General features: G+C 42.5%; 1 protein-coding gene across 1 annotated transcript in view; it reads left to right on the top strand.

The window, feature by feature from the left end:
* The first annotated feature begins 263 nt into the window (after nucleotides 1-263).
* The window catches only part of LOC112224086 (serine/threonine-protein kinase BRSK2-like), a 28,945-nt gene continuing 11,839 nt past the window's right edge, over nucleotides 264-17,369 (top strand). The window contains exons 1-14 of the mRNA XM_024387384.2: nucleotides 264-1,531; nucleotides 2,605-2,699; nucleotides 3,059-3,144; nucleotides 4,742-4,882; nucleotides 5,433-5,549; nucleotides 5,647-5,680; nucleotides 5,927-5,995; nucleotides 6,311-6,457; nucleotides 6,957-6,988; nucleotides 7,157-7,321; nucleotides 9,798-9,895; nucleotides 15,024-15,177; nucleotides 15,403-15,463; nucleotides 16,723-16,990. Coding sequence (XP_024243152.1) covers nucleotides 1,447-1,531; nucleotides 2,605-2,699; nucleotides 3,059-3,144; nucleotides 4,742-4,882; nucleotides 5,433-5,549; nucleotides 5,647-5,680; nucleotides 5,927-5,995; nucleotides 6,311-6,457; nucleotides 6,957-6,988; nucleotides 7,157-7,321; nucleotides 9,798-9,895; nucleotides 15,024-15,177; nucleotides 15,403-15,463; nucleotides 16,723-16,990 — 1,552 coding nt within the window. The 5' untranslated portion in view covers nucleotides 264-1,446. The remainder of the gene's footprint in view (nucleotides 1,532-2,604; nucleotides 2,700-3,058; nucleotides 3,145-4,741; nucleotides 4,883-5,432; nucleotides 5,550-5,646; nucleotides 5,681-5,926; nucleotides 5,996-6,310; nucleotides 6,458-6,956; nucleotides 6,989-7,156; nucleotides 7,322-9,797; nucleotides 9,896-15,023; nucleotides 15,178-15,402; nucleotides 15,464-16,722; nucleotides 16,991-17,369) is intronic.

The following is a 17,369-nucleotide window of genomic DNA, read 5'->3' as shown; positions in this document are numbered from 1 at the left end:
CATGCAATAAAACAGTGTAATTGTCCAAAAGGTATGTTGTTCATTAGGTCAGTAAGGAGAAATATGGTGCAAAGAAAGATTATCTTTATAATCCTGGTAAGAATTTATTCCATAATTCCGTGAAAATGTGCTTGAAAAAAGGCAGTCGGGCATACGGTGTATGTGTTGAATGTAGAGGGAGAGCCCATTGAATTGAGAGAAAGACGCGTATTTAACGAAGATGTGAGGGAAGGGCGGAGAGAGGAGGGAGTGGGACCCGGATGCTGATGCAAATGAGGCAAAGGAAGAGGAGAGAGAATATATCGATTTACGGCAAGAAAAGCAAAAGGACTATAAACGGGGAGGCCCTCTCACGCAACGTGTGCAATTATATAAAAATGAGTATATCTAGTAAAATGTCAATACATATGTAGTTATTTTTCACTAGCCAATCGTTGAATGATTGAAATTGGAACCGGCAAGGGAGACACGCCAAAGGAGAGAGAGAAGATGCTGTGATACGCCTACTGGCAGTGATAGAGCGAGAGGGAGGGAGGGGGTGATACGGTAAAGATGGTTGTTTTGCAAGGGGTGCGTCTTTCTTCAAAACAAATCGCTACAATGTAGCTGTTGGACGTAACATATATTTTCACTTTACAAAGAAACTTCAAAATGATCCGATTTTGACAGACGTGGATAGATACAGGCTAACCACAGTGAATGGCAGCACTTGTGCGGCTAACTCGGGAAGAAAACATGCTGCTCCACTTGTGATAACCGGCCTGACAGTGAATACCATTTACATCAGTCTGCATTGAACTATAAGGACGTTTTATGTTGCAATACATTGTTTGAATGAATGGATGTAGCAGGTTGAATATGGACAAGAAATGGTGCAGTCAACACGAACGTTGATAAATATCTATAAATGATTGTTGCTGTCAAACTGAAATAGCTATTAGTACTTGTTATGCTATGTGGATTGACCAATGTATCATAAACGAAGCTAGTTAGAACCTGAAAACTGACATATAGGCCAACCATGTAATCAATCTTGTCATACTTGTTATCATGATAGGTGTCGCTATTTTGAGTTTAGGCTAGTGCATAACATTATATTTGTGTCGGCAATCCATTTACTCAGCTGTTGATTGTTCAGTTTCAATATAAAACGTCTATATTCACTAAGAAGTAAAACCTCACAAATCAGTGGAGGTAGTAGGTTTTGTCTGGGAAGGTGAAATATATCCCACAATTCTTAATTCAGGATTTATCCTGCCTTTAACTCAGACTGGAGTTATAGGTCTACATCTCAAAGCAGCATAGCAATCTTTTCCTAACCATTACATGCCATTGTTATACAGACTTCCTTTTTTATTTGGGGACAATAATTCATGAAATTCACCAAGATATAGAGCTAGTTATCAACATTGGTCACTATAAGTTGTAGTCAATAGTTAGAGCAGTATGAGTAAGGAACTGTCACTAAGTCAGACAGCTCAATATGTTGGACCATATCGAATGGAAAAAACACTGGGAAAGGGCCAGACAGGTGAGTTCTGAATTGTTCGGCTCAAAGTGGCTCACTTGTAAATAATAATGTGTTTTGTGTGGGTTTATCATGGGATGGAGGGCTGGATGACAGGTGGGTGGGTGAATAGATAGATGGATGTAATATACACTCACCGGCCTGTTTATTAGGTACACCCATCTAGTACAGAGTTGGACCCCCTTTGCCCCCAGAACAGCCTGAATTCTTCTGGGAATGGATTATACAAGTCGGAAATGTTCCACAGGGAAGTTGGTCCGTGCTGAAGCGATGGCATCACACAGTTGCTGCAGATTGGACCGCGGTACACCACCGCCACCAGCCTGTACCGTTGACACCAGACAAGATGGGTCCATGGACTCATGCTACTTACGTCAAAATCCTGACTCTGCCCTCAGCATGACGCAACATAAACTGGGATTCCTCCTCAGTTGTCCAGTGTTGGTGATGGCGTGCCCATTGGAGCTGTTTCTTCTTGTTTTTAGCTGATAGGAGTGGAACCCGGGGTGGTCGTCTGCTGCAATAGCCCTTCCGGATTGACGAGTTGTGCATTCAGAGATGCCGTTCTGCACACCACTGTTGTTCTGAGGCATTATTTGTCTGTTTGTGGCAAGCCTGTTAACTTGCACGATTCTTGTAATTCTCCTTTGACACCTCTCATCAACAAGTTGTTTTCACCCACAGGACTGCCGCTGACTGGATGTATTTTTTTCTTCCTCGACATTCTCTGTAAACCCTAGACACTGTCATGCGTGAAAAGCCCAGGAGGGCGGCCGTTTCTGAGATACTGGACCCGGCAAGCCTAGCACCAACGATCATACCGCACTCAGTCACTTAGGTCACTCGTTTTTTTCATTCTAACTCATTCTAATCGAACAGTAACTGAATGCCTCGATTCTTGTCTGCCTGCTTTGTATAGCAAGCCACTGCCACGTAACTTACTGTCTGTAGGTACGATCCATTTTCGTGAATGGGGTGGTGTATCTAATAATCTGTCCGGTGACTGTATATATTTTGTGACTGTGTTATGAATGCATAATACTTATATTAAAAGGGTGAACATGTGACTCTCTCAGGCCTGGTGAAGCTTGGAGTTCACTGCATTACAGGACAGAAGGTAGCCATCAAAATAGTCAACAGGGAGAAGCTGTCAGAGTCAGTTCTGATGAAGGTAAGACGATGATGATGATGATAATAATAATGATGAAAATAAGGATATCCCAGTATGATGCCTACTTTTCTAGACTGACAATTTCATGATTAACTGTCTGTTTGCAATAGTTACAATAGGTGATGTACATAGTAAAGACAATTTCCAATAGTAATGAAATGATATGCATACATTGGCTTTCTCACTCTGTAACAAGACACGTTTCATCAAATATGCCTTAAGAACACTGGAATGTGAATTCCTCTCAAATTATAATTTGTATATCTTTCTCTTCCCCCTCTCTGTTTATATTCCCCTCTCTTGCTATCCCATCTCTTCTCTCTCTCCCTCTACCTCTCTCTTTCTCCCGCTCTGTCTAGGTGGAGAGGGAGATTGCCATCCTGAAGCTGATTGAGCATCCGCATGTGTTGAAGCTGCATGACGTTTACGAGAATAACAAATACCTGTGAGTTCATTCATTGTACATTCAGGAGCGACCCTCTGTTCTGCCTGTACCCTATAGCTCTAGACCCGTGGGTGTGATGTGTAAATATTACTCAAAGGACTGTATTAATCTGCTCCGTCTGTCTCTTGAAGTCTGTGTAGATTTCTGTTATCAAATCTCCTATTGACTTCAATGTATGTTCTATGCAAAAATCCTGATTACACAGGCCTATCCTCAGGTCAGGATTCAACCCACTTGAAATGCTTGCTCAATTTCTCTCTCTCTCTCTCCCCAACCCCTTTCATTGTGTTTCTTCCGCTCACCCCTCTCTCTCCCCATCTATACGACCCATCACTCTCTATCTCTCTCTTTCTGTCTATCACCTGTCTGTCCCTCTCTGTCTGTCTCGCTCGCTCTCTCTCTCTATCACCCGCCTCTCTCTCTCTCTCTCTCTCTCTCTCTCTCTCTCTCTCTCTCTCTCTCCCCCCATCTGTCCCTCTCTCTCTCTCTCCCCGTCTGTCCCTCTCTCTCTCTCTCTCCGTCTGTCTCTCTCTCTCTCTCTCTCTCTCTCTCTCTCTGTCTGTCTGTCTGTCTCTCTCTCTCTCTCTCTCTCTCTCAATTCAATTCAATTCAATTCAATTCAATTCAATTCAATTCAAGGGCTTTATTGGCATGGGAAACGTGTTAACATTGCCAAAGTAAGTGAGGTAGATAATATATAAAGTGAAATAAACAATAAAAATTAACAGTAGATATCACACATACAGAAGTTTCAAAACAATAAAGACATTACAAATGTCATATTATATATATATATACACAGTGTTCTAACAATGTACAAATGGTAAAGGACACAAGATAAAATAAATAAGCATAGATATGGGTTGTATTTACAATGGTGCGTGTTCTTCACTGGTTGCCCTTTTCTCGTGGCAACAGGTCACAAATCTTGTTGCTTTGATGGCACACTGTGGAATTTCACCCAGTAGATATGGGAGTTTTTCAAAATTGGATTTGTTTTCGAATTCTTTGTGGATCTGTGTAATCTGAGGGAAATATGTCTCTCTAATATGGTCATACATTGGGCAGGAGGTTAGGAAGTGCAGCTCAGTTTCCACCTCATTTTGTGGGCAGTGAGCACATAGCCTGTCTTCTCTTGAGAGCCATGTCTGCCTACGGCGGCCTTTCTCAATAGCAAGGCTATGCTCGCTGAGTCTGTACATAGTCAAAGCTTTCCTTAATTTTGGGTCAGTCACAGTGGTCAGGTATTCTGCCGCTGTGTACTCTCTGTGTAGGGCCAAATAGCATTCTAGTTTGCTCTGTTTTTTTGTTAATTCTTTCCAATGTGTCAAGTAATGATCTTTTTGTTTTCAAATGATTTGGTTGGGTCTAATTGTGCTGCTGTCCTGGGACTCTGTAGGGTGTGTTTGTGAACAGAGCCCCAGGACCAGCTTGCTTAGGGGACTCTTCTCCAGGTTCATCTCTCTGTAGGTGATGGCTTTGTTGTGGAAGGTTTGGGAATCGCTTCCTTTTAGGTGGTTATAGAATTTAACAGCTCTTTTCTGGATTTTGATAATTAGTGGGTATCGGCCTAATCTCTCTCTCTCTCTCTGTGTAGGTACCTGGTATTAGAGCATGTGTCAGGTGGGGAGTTATTTGACTATCTGGTGAAGAAAGGTAGGCTGACACCTAAAGAGGCCAGGAAGTTCTTCCGACAAATCATATCGGCCCTGGACTTCTGTCACAGTCATTCTATCTGGTAAACGACTATATTCATGTACAAAATCATTGTGAGTCTGTGAGGGGCCTGCGTGGTCGAGCGGTTAGAGCTGCTAACCCTGGCGCACATTATGTTGTCATGGTTTCGAATCCGGCCAACTGCTCTTTTACTCATCCACCCCCTACCTCCTTTCCTGTCTTTCCTCTACGATCCTATCTTTTCAATAAATGCACAACAAACCTTAAACAGTTGGGACTGCCCACATTAACAATTTGTATCAGTTTTTTCTTCTTTCAAGTAAATTAGTGGCACCTGATTGAGCTTGCCTGGTGCAATGGGACCACTGGAATGGTCCAGAAATGCAATCTCCGACCATATAACACCACAGGCAGGCTCAATCAAATGGTCTGGTGGGGTCTAAATGTCTTTATGCTTCCTTAATTATTAAGTAATTATATTCTATACATCCGCGGTCTCAGTGTTGTACTTACATCCGTTGATAATTTAATATCTCACTAATAAAGTCGTTATATTCTAATATATTCTATCCTGCTCTTCTCTAATCTACTTTATTCACTCCATCCTACAGTCACAGAGACCTGAAGCCGGAGAACCTGCTCCTGGATGAGAAGAACAACATCCGCATCGCAGACTTCGGCATGGCCTCCCTACAGGTGGGGGACAGCTTGCTGGAGACCAGCTGTGGGTGAGTATGCTGTGTGTGCGTGTGGGTGTGCGTGTGTGGGTCTTATGTGCTGGTAAATGCTTACATCTTGTCAATGCCTCATTTCTAACCATTTCAGATCCCCACACTATGCCTGTCCAGAAGTGATCCGGGTAGGTTCCTGATCATCTTCCCTTTTCATAATTCTAAGTGGCTAAGATCATTTAACCAAGTGAGATAGAAATGTAATGATTGGTAAGACATAAGAAATGTAAGTATTTGAGTTTGCTATTACCAACCATGTGTAAGTTGGGAAAGATACATGTTGGATAGTTAACCGTTGTTGCATAGTTGACATTTTGATCTCACATTTTGATTTCTCTTTCTCTCTCTCTGATCTCTCCATCTGTCTCTCTTAGGGAGAAAAGTATGATGGTCGCAGGGCAGATGTGTGGAGCTGTGGAGTCATCCTTTTTGCTCTGCTGGTGGTGAGAAAGTATCTTCTGATATTCTTTCAGATCTACAGGAGGGCCTTGGGTGGAGGTGCTAGGGGTCAATTTGGAATTTAGTATTCATGGAGTTGGGTTATAACCTTGTGACCCAACATTACTGCTTGCTTTCCTTGACACAAATTAAGCCTAGTCCTAGACATGTTCAATGGAGATTTGCCATTGAAGCTGCTTCTTAGTCCAGGACTAGGCTTAATCTGTACGGAAAACCAGCCCTACGTGTTCGTAAGTGTAGTCCTGACTCCCATTCTTTGTAAAAGGGCTTATTTAACAGTAACATTCTCTTCTCTGTAGGGCGCCCTACCATTTGACCATGACAACCTACGTCAGCTCCTTGAGAAGGTGAAGAGCGGGGTGTTTCATATGCCTCACTTCATCCCACCAGACTGCCAGGCACTGCTCAAAGGCATGATCGAGGTTGACCCCGACAAGAGACTTAAGGTACAAGAGAGGGGGATAGGGAGGCAGAGGGGAGGGAGCAGTCAACCCTGACAATTTTTAAAATGTATTTTACCTTTATTTAACTAGGCAAGTCAGTTAAGAACACATTCTTATTTACAATGACGGCCTAGGAACAGTGGGTTTAACTATCTTGTTCAGGGGCAGAAAGACAGATTTTTACCTTGTCAGCTCAGGGATTCAATCTTGCAACTTTTCGGTTACTGGCCCAACGCTCTAACCACTTGACTACATGCCATCCCAAGATAAGAGACAGGGCGGGTCAGGGTAGGGCAGGGGGAGCCATTTGGGGATGAATAGGGTGCCATTTGGGGCACACTAAATAAGATTTAGATGCCCAAAATGTATGCAAAACTGATGAGGATGTATTTTCCTATTGCAAAAGTCAGGCCTAGCAGGAATTGTTTACACCTTGTGCTAGCAGCCATCTGTGTGTGAACAGACTGGCCTAATTGCTCCATCTGCCCTCTCGCCCTTCCAGCTAGAGGCCGTCCAGAAGCACTCCTGGTATCAGTAAGTATAGATTAGTTCTGTCTGCCTTTGAATTCTATTGAGAATTTGAAGTTGATGTCAAACGTTGTGTATTGTGCCCAGTTTTTGGGTCACTAACATGGGGGGTATTGTATGTGTGTGCATGTGTCTGTTTGTTTGTCTGTCTGTCTGCGTGTTTGTTTGTCACAGGTCGGGTCGTAACGAGCCATGTCCCGAGCAGCCCCCTCCCAGGCATGTGTGTATGGGGCGCATCCTGTGTTTGACCGAGCTGGACCCGGACGTGCTGGACAGCATGCACTCTCTGGGTTGCTTTAGAGACAGCGGGAAACTCACGTGCAACCTGCAGTGTGAAGAGTAAGTGTGTGTCTGTTCATCTGTGTGCCCAGGTTCTTCTCTCTAATTTCTAGTTTTTCCGTTGTTTTGTCTTGCTCAGGGGTCTGCAACTGCGGCTCCCTGGCTATTTATAGATTCCCCCCAAAAAACAAATACATATGTAACATTTTTCAATCGGAAATAGATGGGTTTGGAAAGATTGGGACTATCTGAAATAGGCTACATTAAAATCTACAGGACAATACATGTTAAAACCTGATCTTAAAAATAAAAAAAAACAGCCTGTTCCATGTTAAGTTTCTGTTGCTGAAAGTTTGCAGACTAGGCCTGTCTGAATGGGCAAGTTTCTCATTTAGTAAAGTAAAGAAACAAACAACACTTAAAACCTGTTAGGGAGGCTGCAAATTTTCGCAGCTTTTTGTTAAAAATCGCGCAACATTTCAGCGCCCTGCTACTCATGCCAGGAATATAGTATATGCATATGATTAGTATGTGTGGATAGAAAACACTCAGACGTTTCTAGAACTGGTTAAATCACGGCTGTGACTATAACAGAACGTCTGTTTCATCGAAAAGCGCAGGAAAATCTGATCACTGAAAATGGAAATAAATATCCATGCGCCACTTCCAGGAATTGTTAAAGGTGAACCGTATTAAATGAGGCCGAGGTTGCAGTACCTACAGCTTCCACAGGATGTCTAGAGTCTTGTCATTTGCTTCGGATTTGATTCTTGGTCGAACCAACCCAAGGGAACCGATTCCCTCCGACCTCAAACAGGATGTTTTGGTTGAGTTTTTTCCGGGCATTTTTTCCAGACGGTCGCCTATAGAATTTACATCGCCTCCTGATGAATTTTATCGCTTATTAACGTGTACTAATACCTAAAGTTGCATTACAAAAGTATTTCGAAGTGTTTTGTGAAAGTTTATCGGCAACTTTTTTAATTTTTAAAAATGACGTTGCGTTATTAAACTCAGTTTTTTCCTTGATTACACAGTCTTCATAGATCGATATCTAGGCTATATATGGACCGATTTTATCGAAAAAAAGACCCAAATAAATGTTTATGGGACATCTAGGAGTGCCAAGAAAGAAGCTCGTCAAAGGTAATGAATGTTTTATATTTTATTTCTGCGTTTTGGGTAGCGCCGTCTACCGCAAAATCTGTCGTGTTAGGTGACGTTGCAGTATTTTGGGGGTACATGCTATCAGATAATAGCTTCTCATGCTTTCGCCGAAAAGCATTTTACAAATCTGACTTGGTGGATAGATTCACAACGAGTGTAGCTTTAATTCACTACCTTGAATGTGTATTTTAATGAAAGTTTAATGAAATTATGAGTTTTATCAAAAACTATAGGTGGCGCTCTGAAATCCGCTGAGTGTTGTTCCTGCATGGGAACAGTATTTTGCGTCATCCTTAAGAAGTAAGGAGTAAAATAAGCAGTAAAATAAATATTGATTGTAATCAAACCTTCTGTTTCATTATAACACTTGTGTATCTGTGTGGGGTATTTCAATTATTCACTGGAGGTTTTTAAATCAAAAACTAGTATCACCAGGAGTATCAGTCCTGAGGCATATTTACTGTACAAGATGCGATGCTCCCTGCAACTTCACCAGACAGCTGCTGTGGGACACTGAATGTCAGATTAGAGCCGACTTCTATCCGTGGTGCTGAATATCAGATATATTGTGCATCCAACCCGGAAGCCAGCCGCACCAATGTGTCGGAGGAAACACCGTGCACCTGGTGACCTGGTTTGTGTGCACTGCACCCGGCCCGCCACAGGAGTCACTAAAGCGATGAGACAAGGATATCCGGACGACACTATGCCAATTGTGTGTCGCCCCACGGACCTCCCGGTCGCGGCCGGCTGCGACAAAGCCTGGGCGTGAACCGCGAGGCAGTGCCCTAGACCACTGCGCCACCCGGGAGGCCTTACTCCACATTTTAATCCTGAATTGAAATCTGTGCAAACATTCTTCCTTCGACTCAGTATTAAAATCAATTAATTTCTGGGTAACAATTAAGTGCCTTACTGTGATTGCTTTGAATTAAAATGGTTAAAAAAGAAACTAAAATAGCTTATGCGAAGGGCAATATCTCAAGCAAGAATTTTGCTATGACTTTCTGGGAGTGGTCTGAGTGGGGAGGGAAAACTAGCTGTTATTGGCAGAGCGGTTTGGAACTCTTTCTTATTGGTCTATTAACTCATTTAACAAATTCCATCCCACCAAAACAGGCAGAAATTTCAGGTGCTCTTTTCAAACAGCGCTTACACTAAAAGGGCATTATCATTTTCACAAATTCACAGTATTATTCCAACTTCGTAGTGTGGAAATATATAAAAAAACATAGGAAAATCACTTTGTTGACTGCAATGGGCCTTTAATGTATGATTTTTGAGAACATTCAACTGCATATCTCAAGATAGGATTTCATTTTCTTTGAGCACTTCCCAAATCCCCTCCCCCTCTCCCTCCCTCCCCCAGAGACAACCAGGAGAAGATGATCTACTATCTCCTGTTGGACAGGAAGGAGCGTTACCCCAGTTACGAGGATGAAGATCTGCCGCCCCGAAATGACGTAGGTGAGTCCCTAGGTGGCAGGAGCGAGCCACTGACCACACTGACACTCTCCACCCCTGTCTGGTCTACTGTCTTCCTCCTGCCCCCGTCTCTGTGTCTGGGCGTGTACCGCTCTCCTGCTTCTCCACTGACATGTGTGCCATGCACACTACCCGGACCCACTTTTTAAACTGCTCAATTTGGTGTCTGACAGTGGGGGGGGGTGTGCATGTATGGGCTGTCTGTGTGTGTATAGGGATATTTTTTGTATTTATGAGAGGGTTACTATTAGAGGTCGACCGATTGTGAGTTTTCAACGCCGATACCGATTTAATCGGACGATTTTTATTTATTCATTTGTAATAATGACAATGACAACAATACTGAATTAACACTTATTTTAACTTAATATAATACATCAATAAAATCTATTTAGTCTAAAATAAATAATGAAACATGTTCAATTTGGTTTAAATAATGCAAAAACACAGTGTTGGAGAAGAAAGTAAAAGCGCAATATGTGCCATGTAAAAAGCTAACATTTAAGTTCCTTGCTCAGAATATGAGAACATATGAAAGCTGGTGGTTCCTTTTAACATGAGTCTTCAATATTCCCAGGTAAGAAGTTTTAGGTTGTAGTTATTATAGGACTATTTCTTTCTTATACCATTTGTATTTCATATACCTTTGACTATTGGAAGTTCTTGTAGGCACTATAGTATTGCCAGCCTAATCTCGGGAGTTGATAGGCTTGAAGTCATAAACAGTGCAATGCTTGAAGCACAGCGAAGAGCTGCTGGCAAACGCAGAAAAGTGCTGTTTGAATGAATGCTTACGAGCCTGCTGCTGCCTACCACCGCTCAGTCAGACTGCTCTATCAAATCATAGACTTAATTATAATATAATAACACACAGAAATACGAGCCTTAGGTCATTAATATGGTCAAATCTGGAAACTATCATTTCGAAAACAAAACGTTTATTATTTCAGTGAAATACAGAACCGTTTCCATATTTTATCGAACGGGTGGCAACCCTAAGTCTAAATATTGCTGTTACATTGCACAACTTTCAATGTTATGTCATAATTATGTCAAATTCTGGCAAATTAATTACGGTCTTTGTTAGGGAAGAAATGGTCTTCACACAGTTCGCAACGAGCCAGGCGGCCCAAACTGCTGCATATACACTGACTCTGCTTGCACAGAAGGCAAGAGAAGCGACACAATTTCCCTAGTTAAAAGAAATTAATGTTAGCAGGCAATATTAACTAAATATGCTGGTTTGAAAATATATACTTGTGTATTGATTTTAAGAAAGGCATTGATGTTTATGGTTAGGTACACATTGGTGCTCCAAAAGTGCTTTTTTTTTCGCGAATGAGCTTGTTAAATCACCCGTTTGGAGAAATAGTAATATCATCAACCATGTGTAGTTAACTAGTGATTATGTTAAGATTGATTGTTTTTTATAAGATACGTTTAATGCTAGCTAGCACCTTACCTTGGCTCCTTGCTGCACTCTCATAACAGGTAGTCAGTCTGCCACGCAGTCTCCTCGTGTAGTGCAGTGTAATTGGCCATAATTGGTGTCCAAACATGCCGATTACCGATTGTTATGAAAACTTGATATCAGCCCTAATTAATCGGCCATTCCGATTAATCTGTCGACCTCTAGTTACTATGTACAGACAGGTAAAAAATGTTTGCCACTGTTGATAAAGATGAGCAAAAATACTGTATAAAACAGAGCTGCTGGAAAACGTGTGGCAACACAGCATTTGTCCCAGTACTTTTCAATCTGCTACACCACTTTCAAAGCCGCAGCACCAAACGTGTTTACCAGACATATTCATTAGTTCACGTCATAGAAACATTTAGAAAAACGTTTTGCAACATGATAGAAAGCAGCCGTTTCATATTGGACAAGTTGACCTGGTGCCTCCCCCAATTTCATCCCGTTTGCCTCTGTTTTATCTAGTGAGTACAAACCTGTTCCTGAGATTTCATGCAACCTCCAAACACGCAGCTACAAGTGGATTAGCTTGTCAGTCACAGTGGTCTACTAGCTGCAGCCTACAGAGCTTCATCAACCGCGCCTCTCAACAACTAGGTTTGGTTGCACCAGCACCTTCTTGTTTGACTCTGCACTTGGTTTCTTTCTTCGCTCACGCTCCTCACCTGCCTGCTTGGTTGCCTGCCTCGTGAGAGAGCGAACACACATTTCCATGGGAAACAAGGTATGTGTTAATAAAATCAGTTTAGTCATTCTCTAAAACTAGCTAGAATGACCCAATATATAGCTAGCTAACAAAACTACTAATGTTAGCTTTAGTAGCCTAGCTAGATAGCTAACAGTATTTAGCTAGGTTAATGCAATAATGTAGACAGCAGCTAACGTTCACAATTTAGACTCACTGAATAAATGTGTTTGGCGCAGGATAAAGACGATTAAATTACCTACTGCTGCTATCCAAGGCCATACTGAAGTTTCTGAAAGGTTAGTCAGCGAGATGTCAGTCCAGTAATGTTGGAATTTTTATTTTATTTCCACCTCTGGTGTTTGTGGCGCAAATTTCACAGTCTTAAACGTAAAAAACCTACACATTCCGCCAAAGAGCAGTCTACACAGACAATATGCACACATTTTTCCAACCATAACAGAATTGCAGAAAGAGAGAATTTATTGATGGTTACTAACATAACTTTCACAAATACAGACAGGCAGCCATCATGGTGTCAGTCTTTTTTGACTAGCTAGTGCATTAGTGACACTTACTGATATGAACTGGTAATGCAGGTTTGGTTAGAATAGATTGCAACAGAATGAATGACGTTAAAATCTACTTAATGAAAAGGGGGTTATTATTTAATGAATATGTTGAAAGTAGTTGATTTAAGATTGAATATATGGATTTGACAGGAAATCAGTTCCTACAGTGCGCGCAAGGGAACCAACCTCTGGTGGGCCAGATGGAGACCAGGACAACAACACAAGTTTAGTGGTTTTATGACTTAGGCTACACATAGAACATGTTTTGTTACAAACTCTACTGTGTATATGTAAACCTGCCTTCTTACATAAAGTGTACATAATTAATAATTAAAAATAGCAGACGAACAGCTGTAGTCCGACAAACAAATAATAGGTTTTATGACATACAATTAAAATACTTTTCAACATTGAAACCTGTCTATCTTTTACATTTTTCTAAGTCCACTGCTTAACGTTGTGTGTATATAGAGTTAATATCATATTTAAAGACATTGTAACCATTCTTTGCATAATGCTCAGCCCTGCTATAGTAGTTCACCAAACTATGTTGTTTGTTGAAGTTGTTGTCTCTAGCTCTTTTGATATCAGATTCAGAATGAATAATAACAACGTTTGTGGTAGTTTGAAAGGGTTTGACCCACCGTAGCGTAGGAATTAAAATGACCTAACAAGAAAACCACAAGCCCTATAGTCATAGCACAGAAGAAAAGGGAAGCTGTCTATAATAATAATATTTTGTCATAGTCTACGAGTATGACCCAGAGTTTTACCTGACCAGGTCATGAGATCAGGAAAAACTCCAGGCCCCAGAAAAGACACGTACGAATTTTGCCACACCACATTTGAACCCTTGGTGCCACCTCTGGTATAAAATATATAATACAAATACTGAGCTATATTGTATGTTTAAAAAAAATGGGAAGGTATTATTTTCTGGGGTTACCTGGTGTGCGTGGTCGAAGAGCTTTATTTTCCTCTCATTTGACCATAGCACCGGTTCCAATCCAAATGCCAATGCTGTTTACATTTGTTGGATGACATGAAAATAGAGCTGTTTGGCCATTCACACCAGTGGTTCATTTTGTATCGATAGAAAGATGCAGAAAAAGGGGCCTCCCGAGTGGTGTAGCGGTCTAATTGGCTTTAGGTGTCACTACAGACCTCGGTTCAATCCCAGGCTGTGTCACAACCGTCTGTTACCAGTAGTTCCATAGGGTGGCGCACAATTGGCATAGCGTTGTTAGGGGAGGGTTTGGCCGGAGGTGAGGCCCCCCCCAGCAACCCCCTGTGTCAGGCCGGGCTCCCCCTATGCTGTTGTCAGTTGAACAGTGTTTCCTCCAACACATTGATGCAGCTGGCTTCCGTGTTAAGTGGGCGGGTGTTAAGGAGCGTGGTTTAGCTGGTCCTGTTTCAGAGGACGCATGACTCGACCTTGGCCTCTTCTGAGCCCGTTGGTGAGTTGCAGCAATGAGACAAGAATGTAATTGAAAAATGGGGTGAAAAAAAATAATAACCCCATACATTCCATTTGAGTAATATAGCATACACCCTTATCCAGAGCATCTTACAGTACTGAGTGGTTACATTTTCATACCGGTCTCTCATGGGAATCGAACCCACAATCCTGGCGTGGCAAGCACCATGCGCTACCAACAGAGCCACACATGCCTACTGTAAAATATGGTGGTGGATCTTTGGGGCCCTTGTCAACGACGTCATTAACTTTACCCAGTACCAGGTCATTTTAGCCAAAAACCTGGTTGCCTCTGCCAGGAGGCTGAAACTTGGCCGCAAGTGGATCTTCCTGCAAGACAATAACCCCAAGCACACATCAAAGTCCACACTTCTTAAATGTTTTAAATTAACCACAAAATCAACATATTGCAATGGCCATCTCTCCGGACTTGAATGCCATTAAAAACCTGTGGTTTGAATTGAAGAGGGCAATGCATAAGCGCAGACGAAGGATATCAAGGATCTGGAAAGATTCCGTATGGGGAAAATGGTCAAGGTTCCCTCCCAATGTGTTCTCCAATCTCATAAAACATTTGACAAAAGGCTCCGTGCCATTATCCTGTCGAGGTGAGCTATTGAAAACAATCATTTTGACCCCTATCTTTTTGGAGAAAAAAACATTATTTAACAGGTAATCTTTCTTTGAGCAAATATATTAGTATAAAGTAATATACTTTTCCATTTTTTGGGGAGCATACAAAATAGCGCAGTATTGGTATTATTTATTTTATACAGTCTTTTGCTCATCTTTATCAAGGGTGTCAAATTTGGACCTGACTGCACGTGGTATGATCCGATTTAAGGGGAAGTTGGGGTTGGTGTTACTGCATGCTGTGCTAACTCCACCCTGGTGTCCCTCAGCGGACCCCCCTCGTAAGCGTGTGGACTCTCCCATGCTGACACGTCACAGCCGCTGCCGCCCGGAGAGAAAGAGCCTGGAGGTGTTGAGTGTGACCGAGCAGGGGTCTCCCACCCCACCACGCAGGGCCCTGGACACGGCTGCAAACAGCCAGAGGTACTGGGGGTCTCACACACACAGTCCAGAAACACACATAAAGACTGAACATGCTTACTCTACAAAAAAAATAATTCTAGCCACATAGAATACACAGAGTATAGATTAGAATACATATACTAGTAAATAAGCCAACAGTGGACCTACTTAATGGTGGAATAATGACCTTTTCTTCACCTCTATGATGATGACATTTAACCTTATGACCTCGTGACCCCTCTACAGGTCTCGCTCAGTCAGTGGGGCGTCCACCGGCCTTTCCTCCAGCCCTCTCAGCAGTCCCAGGGTAAGAGGCCTGTTGGCCAACACTTTTAACATCAACTCTGAAGTGATAAAGTATACAACGTTGACTCTGAACTGTCTTTTCATATGTATGTCAGTGTATTGTTTTGCAATGCTCAAAGATTCGGTTTTTATGGCTGATTGAAAATGCATTAACATTGCTTTAGCGTTCCTTCCCAAGATTGTCCATCTCACTCAAGCTTCTTGATCATTCAGAGCCATTTTACATGTAATAACACCACTCTTATCGGAATAATTCTTACTCATTGGTATTTTCTTTGTCATGTTTTCTTTTTCTGCTTCTCTACACCATACCTTCTACCATTTCCACCAACTTGATAGATGCACATTTTGTAGCGCATCAAGTAACATGTTTGGTTTGCAGAATTTAAAAAAATATATATTTAGGCCTTCCTCTAGTTGGTCATCATTGGAAGTCGTTGTTGGTTTGAGCTTTTTGTTCAATTTGAGAAGTTGTGTTCCACTAACTGTGAAAATGTCAACATACTGGTTAAATTGTTTCTGTTCTGGATCAGCAAAAGCAGAAACCCTGTTTTACCACAGTCATAGCACCACTACTGAAAGAGGAAGTTCACAGAACAGAGTCATAATGTATTGCTTATGCCATTTTGTAGTGTTTGTCTTCCATACTGTTTCTGACATGGAGGGATTTTTGTGTACTGGGTTATCTAATATGTTAGCTTAAAATTATTAAATAAAAGTGAGGTTGGAATATAAATGATTGAATTCGCAGTCAGAACTAATGATTTTTCAATTAGTTATACAAATAGCTCACACTATCAGTGCAGTTTCTTCACCATCATACAAGAAGCACTCTTTTGTCATAACCCATAACACTCATTTCCATCCTTTTTCAATTTTTCAATTTTTCTTTCCAATCCTCCACCCCTCCCCTAGTCCTATCAGAGCCCCGTCTTCACGTTTAGCCAATCAGACGTCACCTCCGCCACCCCTCACACTAAGGACCCATCCAAACCAGGAAGGGCTACCACTTCTCGGCCGGCCCGAGCTCTCGACAAACCCAAAGCGTCGCAGAACCCTAAAACCCAGACCCTGCCCACCCCCACCAAGGGCGGCCAGCCCCACATCCAACCCATCATGTCCGTCCCCATCCACAACTCATCTTCCTGCTCGCCCTCGCCCCTCCTCTCGCCCATCCCCCGCTTCTTCTTCCCCTCGCCCTCCATGCTCAAATCGGTCACTAAGAGCTTTTACCCCAACTCTGCCCACTCTGTGTCGCAGGTTACTCCCCATGGCTCTCCGCTGCCAACCCCCATGGGCACCCCCGTCCACCACCCCTCCTCCAACCCTCCCTCAAACTCCTCCTCCTCGTCCTCCTCCTTGCGGGTGGAGGGAGGCGGAGGGGTGGGCTCCCTGTCCCTGACTCCTCCCTCCAGCCCCGGAGGGAGCGGCATGGCAGCTAGCAGCTCCGCCCACTGGAGGACCCGCCTCAACTCGTTCAAGAACAACCTGCTGGGCTCGCCCCGCTTCCACCGCCGCAAGATGCAGGGTGAGAGGTCAAAAGGTTTCTTTAGGTGCTTCCCCTAAAGGAAGTTGCAGTTAGGGCTGTTGTGGTGACAGCATTACCGGCACACCGGCAGTCATGAGTTATGGCCGCAGTAAAATTCTATGTCACGGTAAATCTCCTCTTATGCACTCTGGACATGCATTAGTAATACCCAACTCGCTAGTAATCATCAGGTCGCTAATGGACTGGTACTCAGGGCTCTATTATCCCTCTAACCAATCTGACATCAATGCAAAAGCAATCGAAAATAACAAACACTTACCATAAAACAGTATGTGCTTTTAAAACTCACTTAACTCACTGGTTTTGATCAATTTGATGATAGAAGTTCAACAAATTGAAATGGTCGCTGTGGATGTTG

This window comes from Oncorhynchus tshawytscha, linkage group LG25, assembly GCF_018296145.1.
Source record: "Oncorhynchus tshawytscha isolate Ot180627B linkage group LG25, Otsh_v2.0, whole genome shotgun sequence".
Classification (NCBI taxonomy): domain Eukaryota; kingdom Metazoa; phylum Chordata; class Actinopteri; order Salmoniformes; family Salmonidae; genus Oncorhynchus; species Oncorhynchus tshawytscha.
This window is presented reverse-complemented; position numbering and strand designations above follow the sequence as displayed.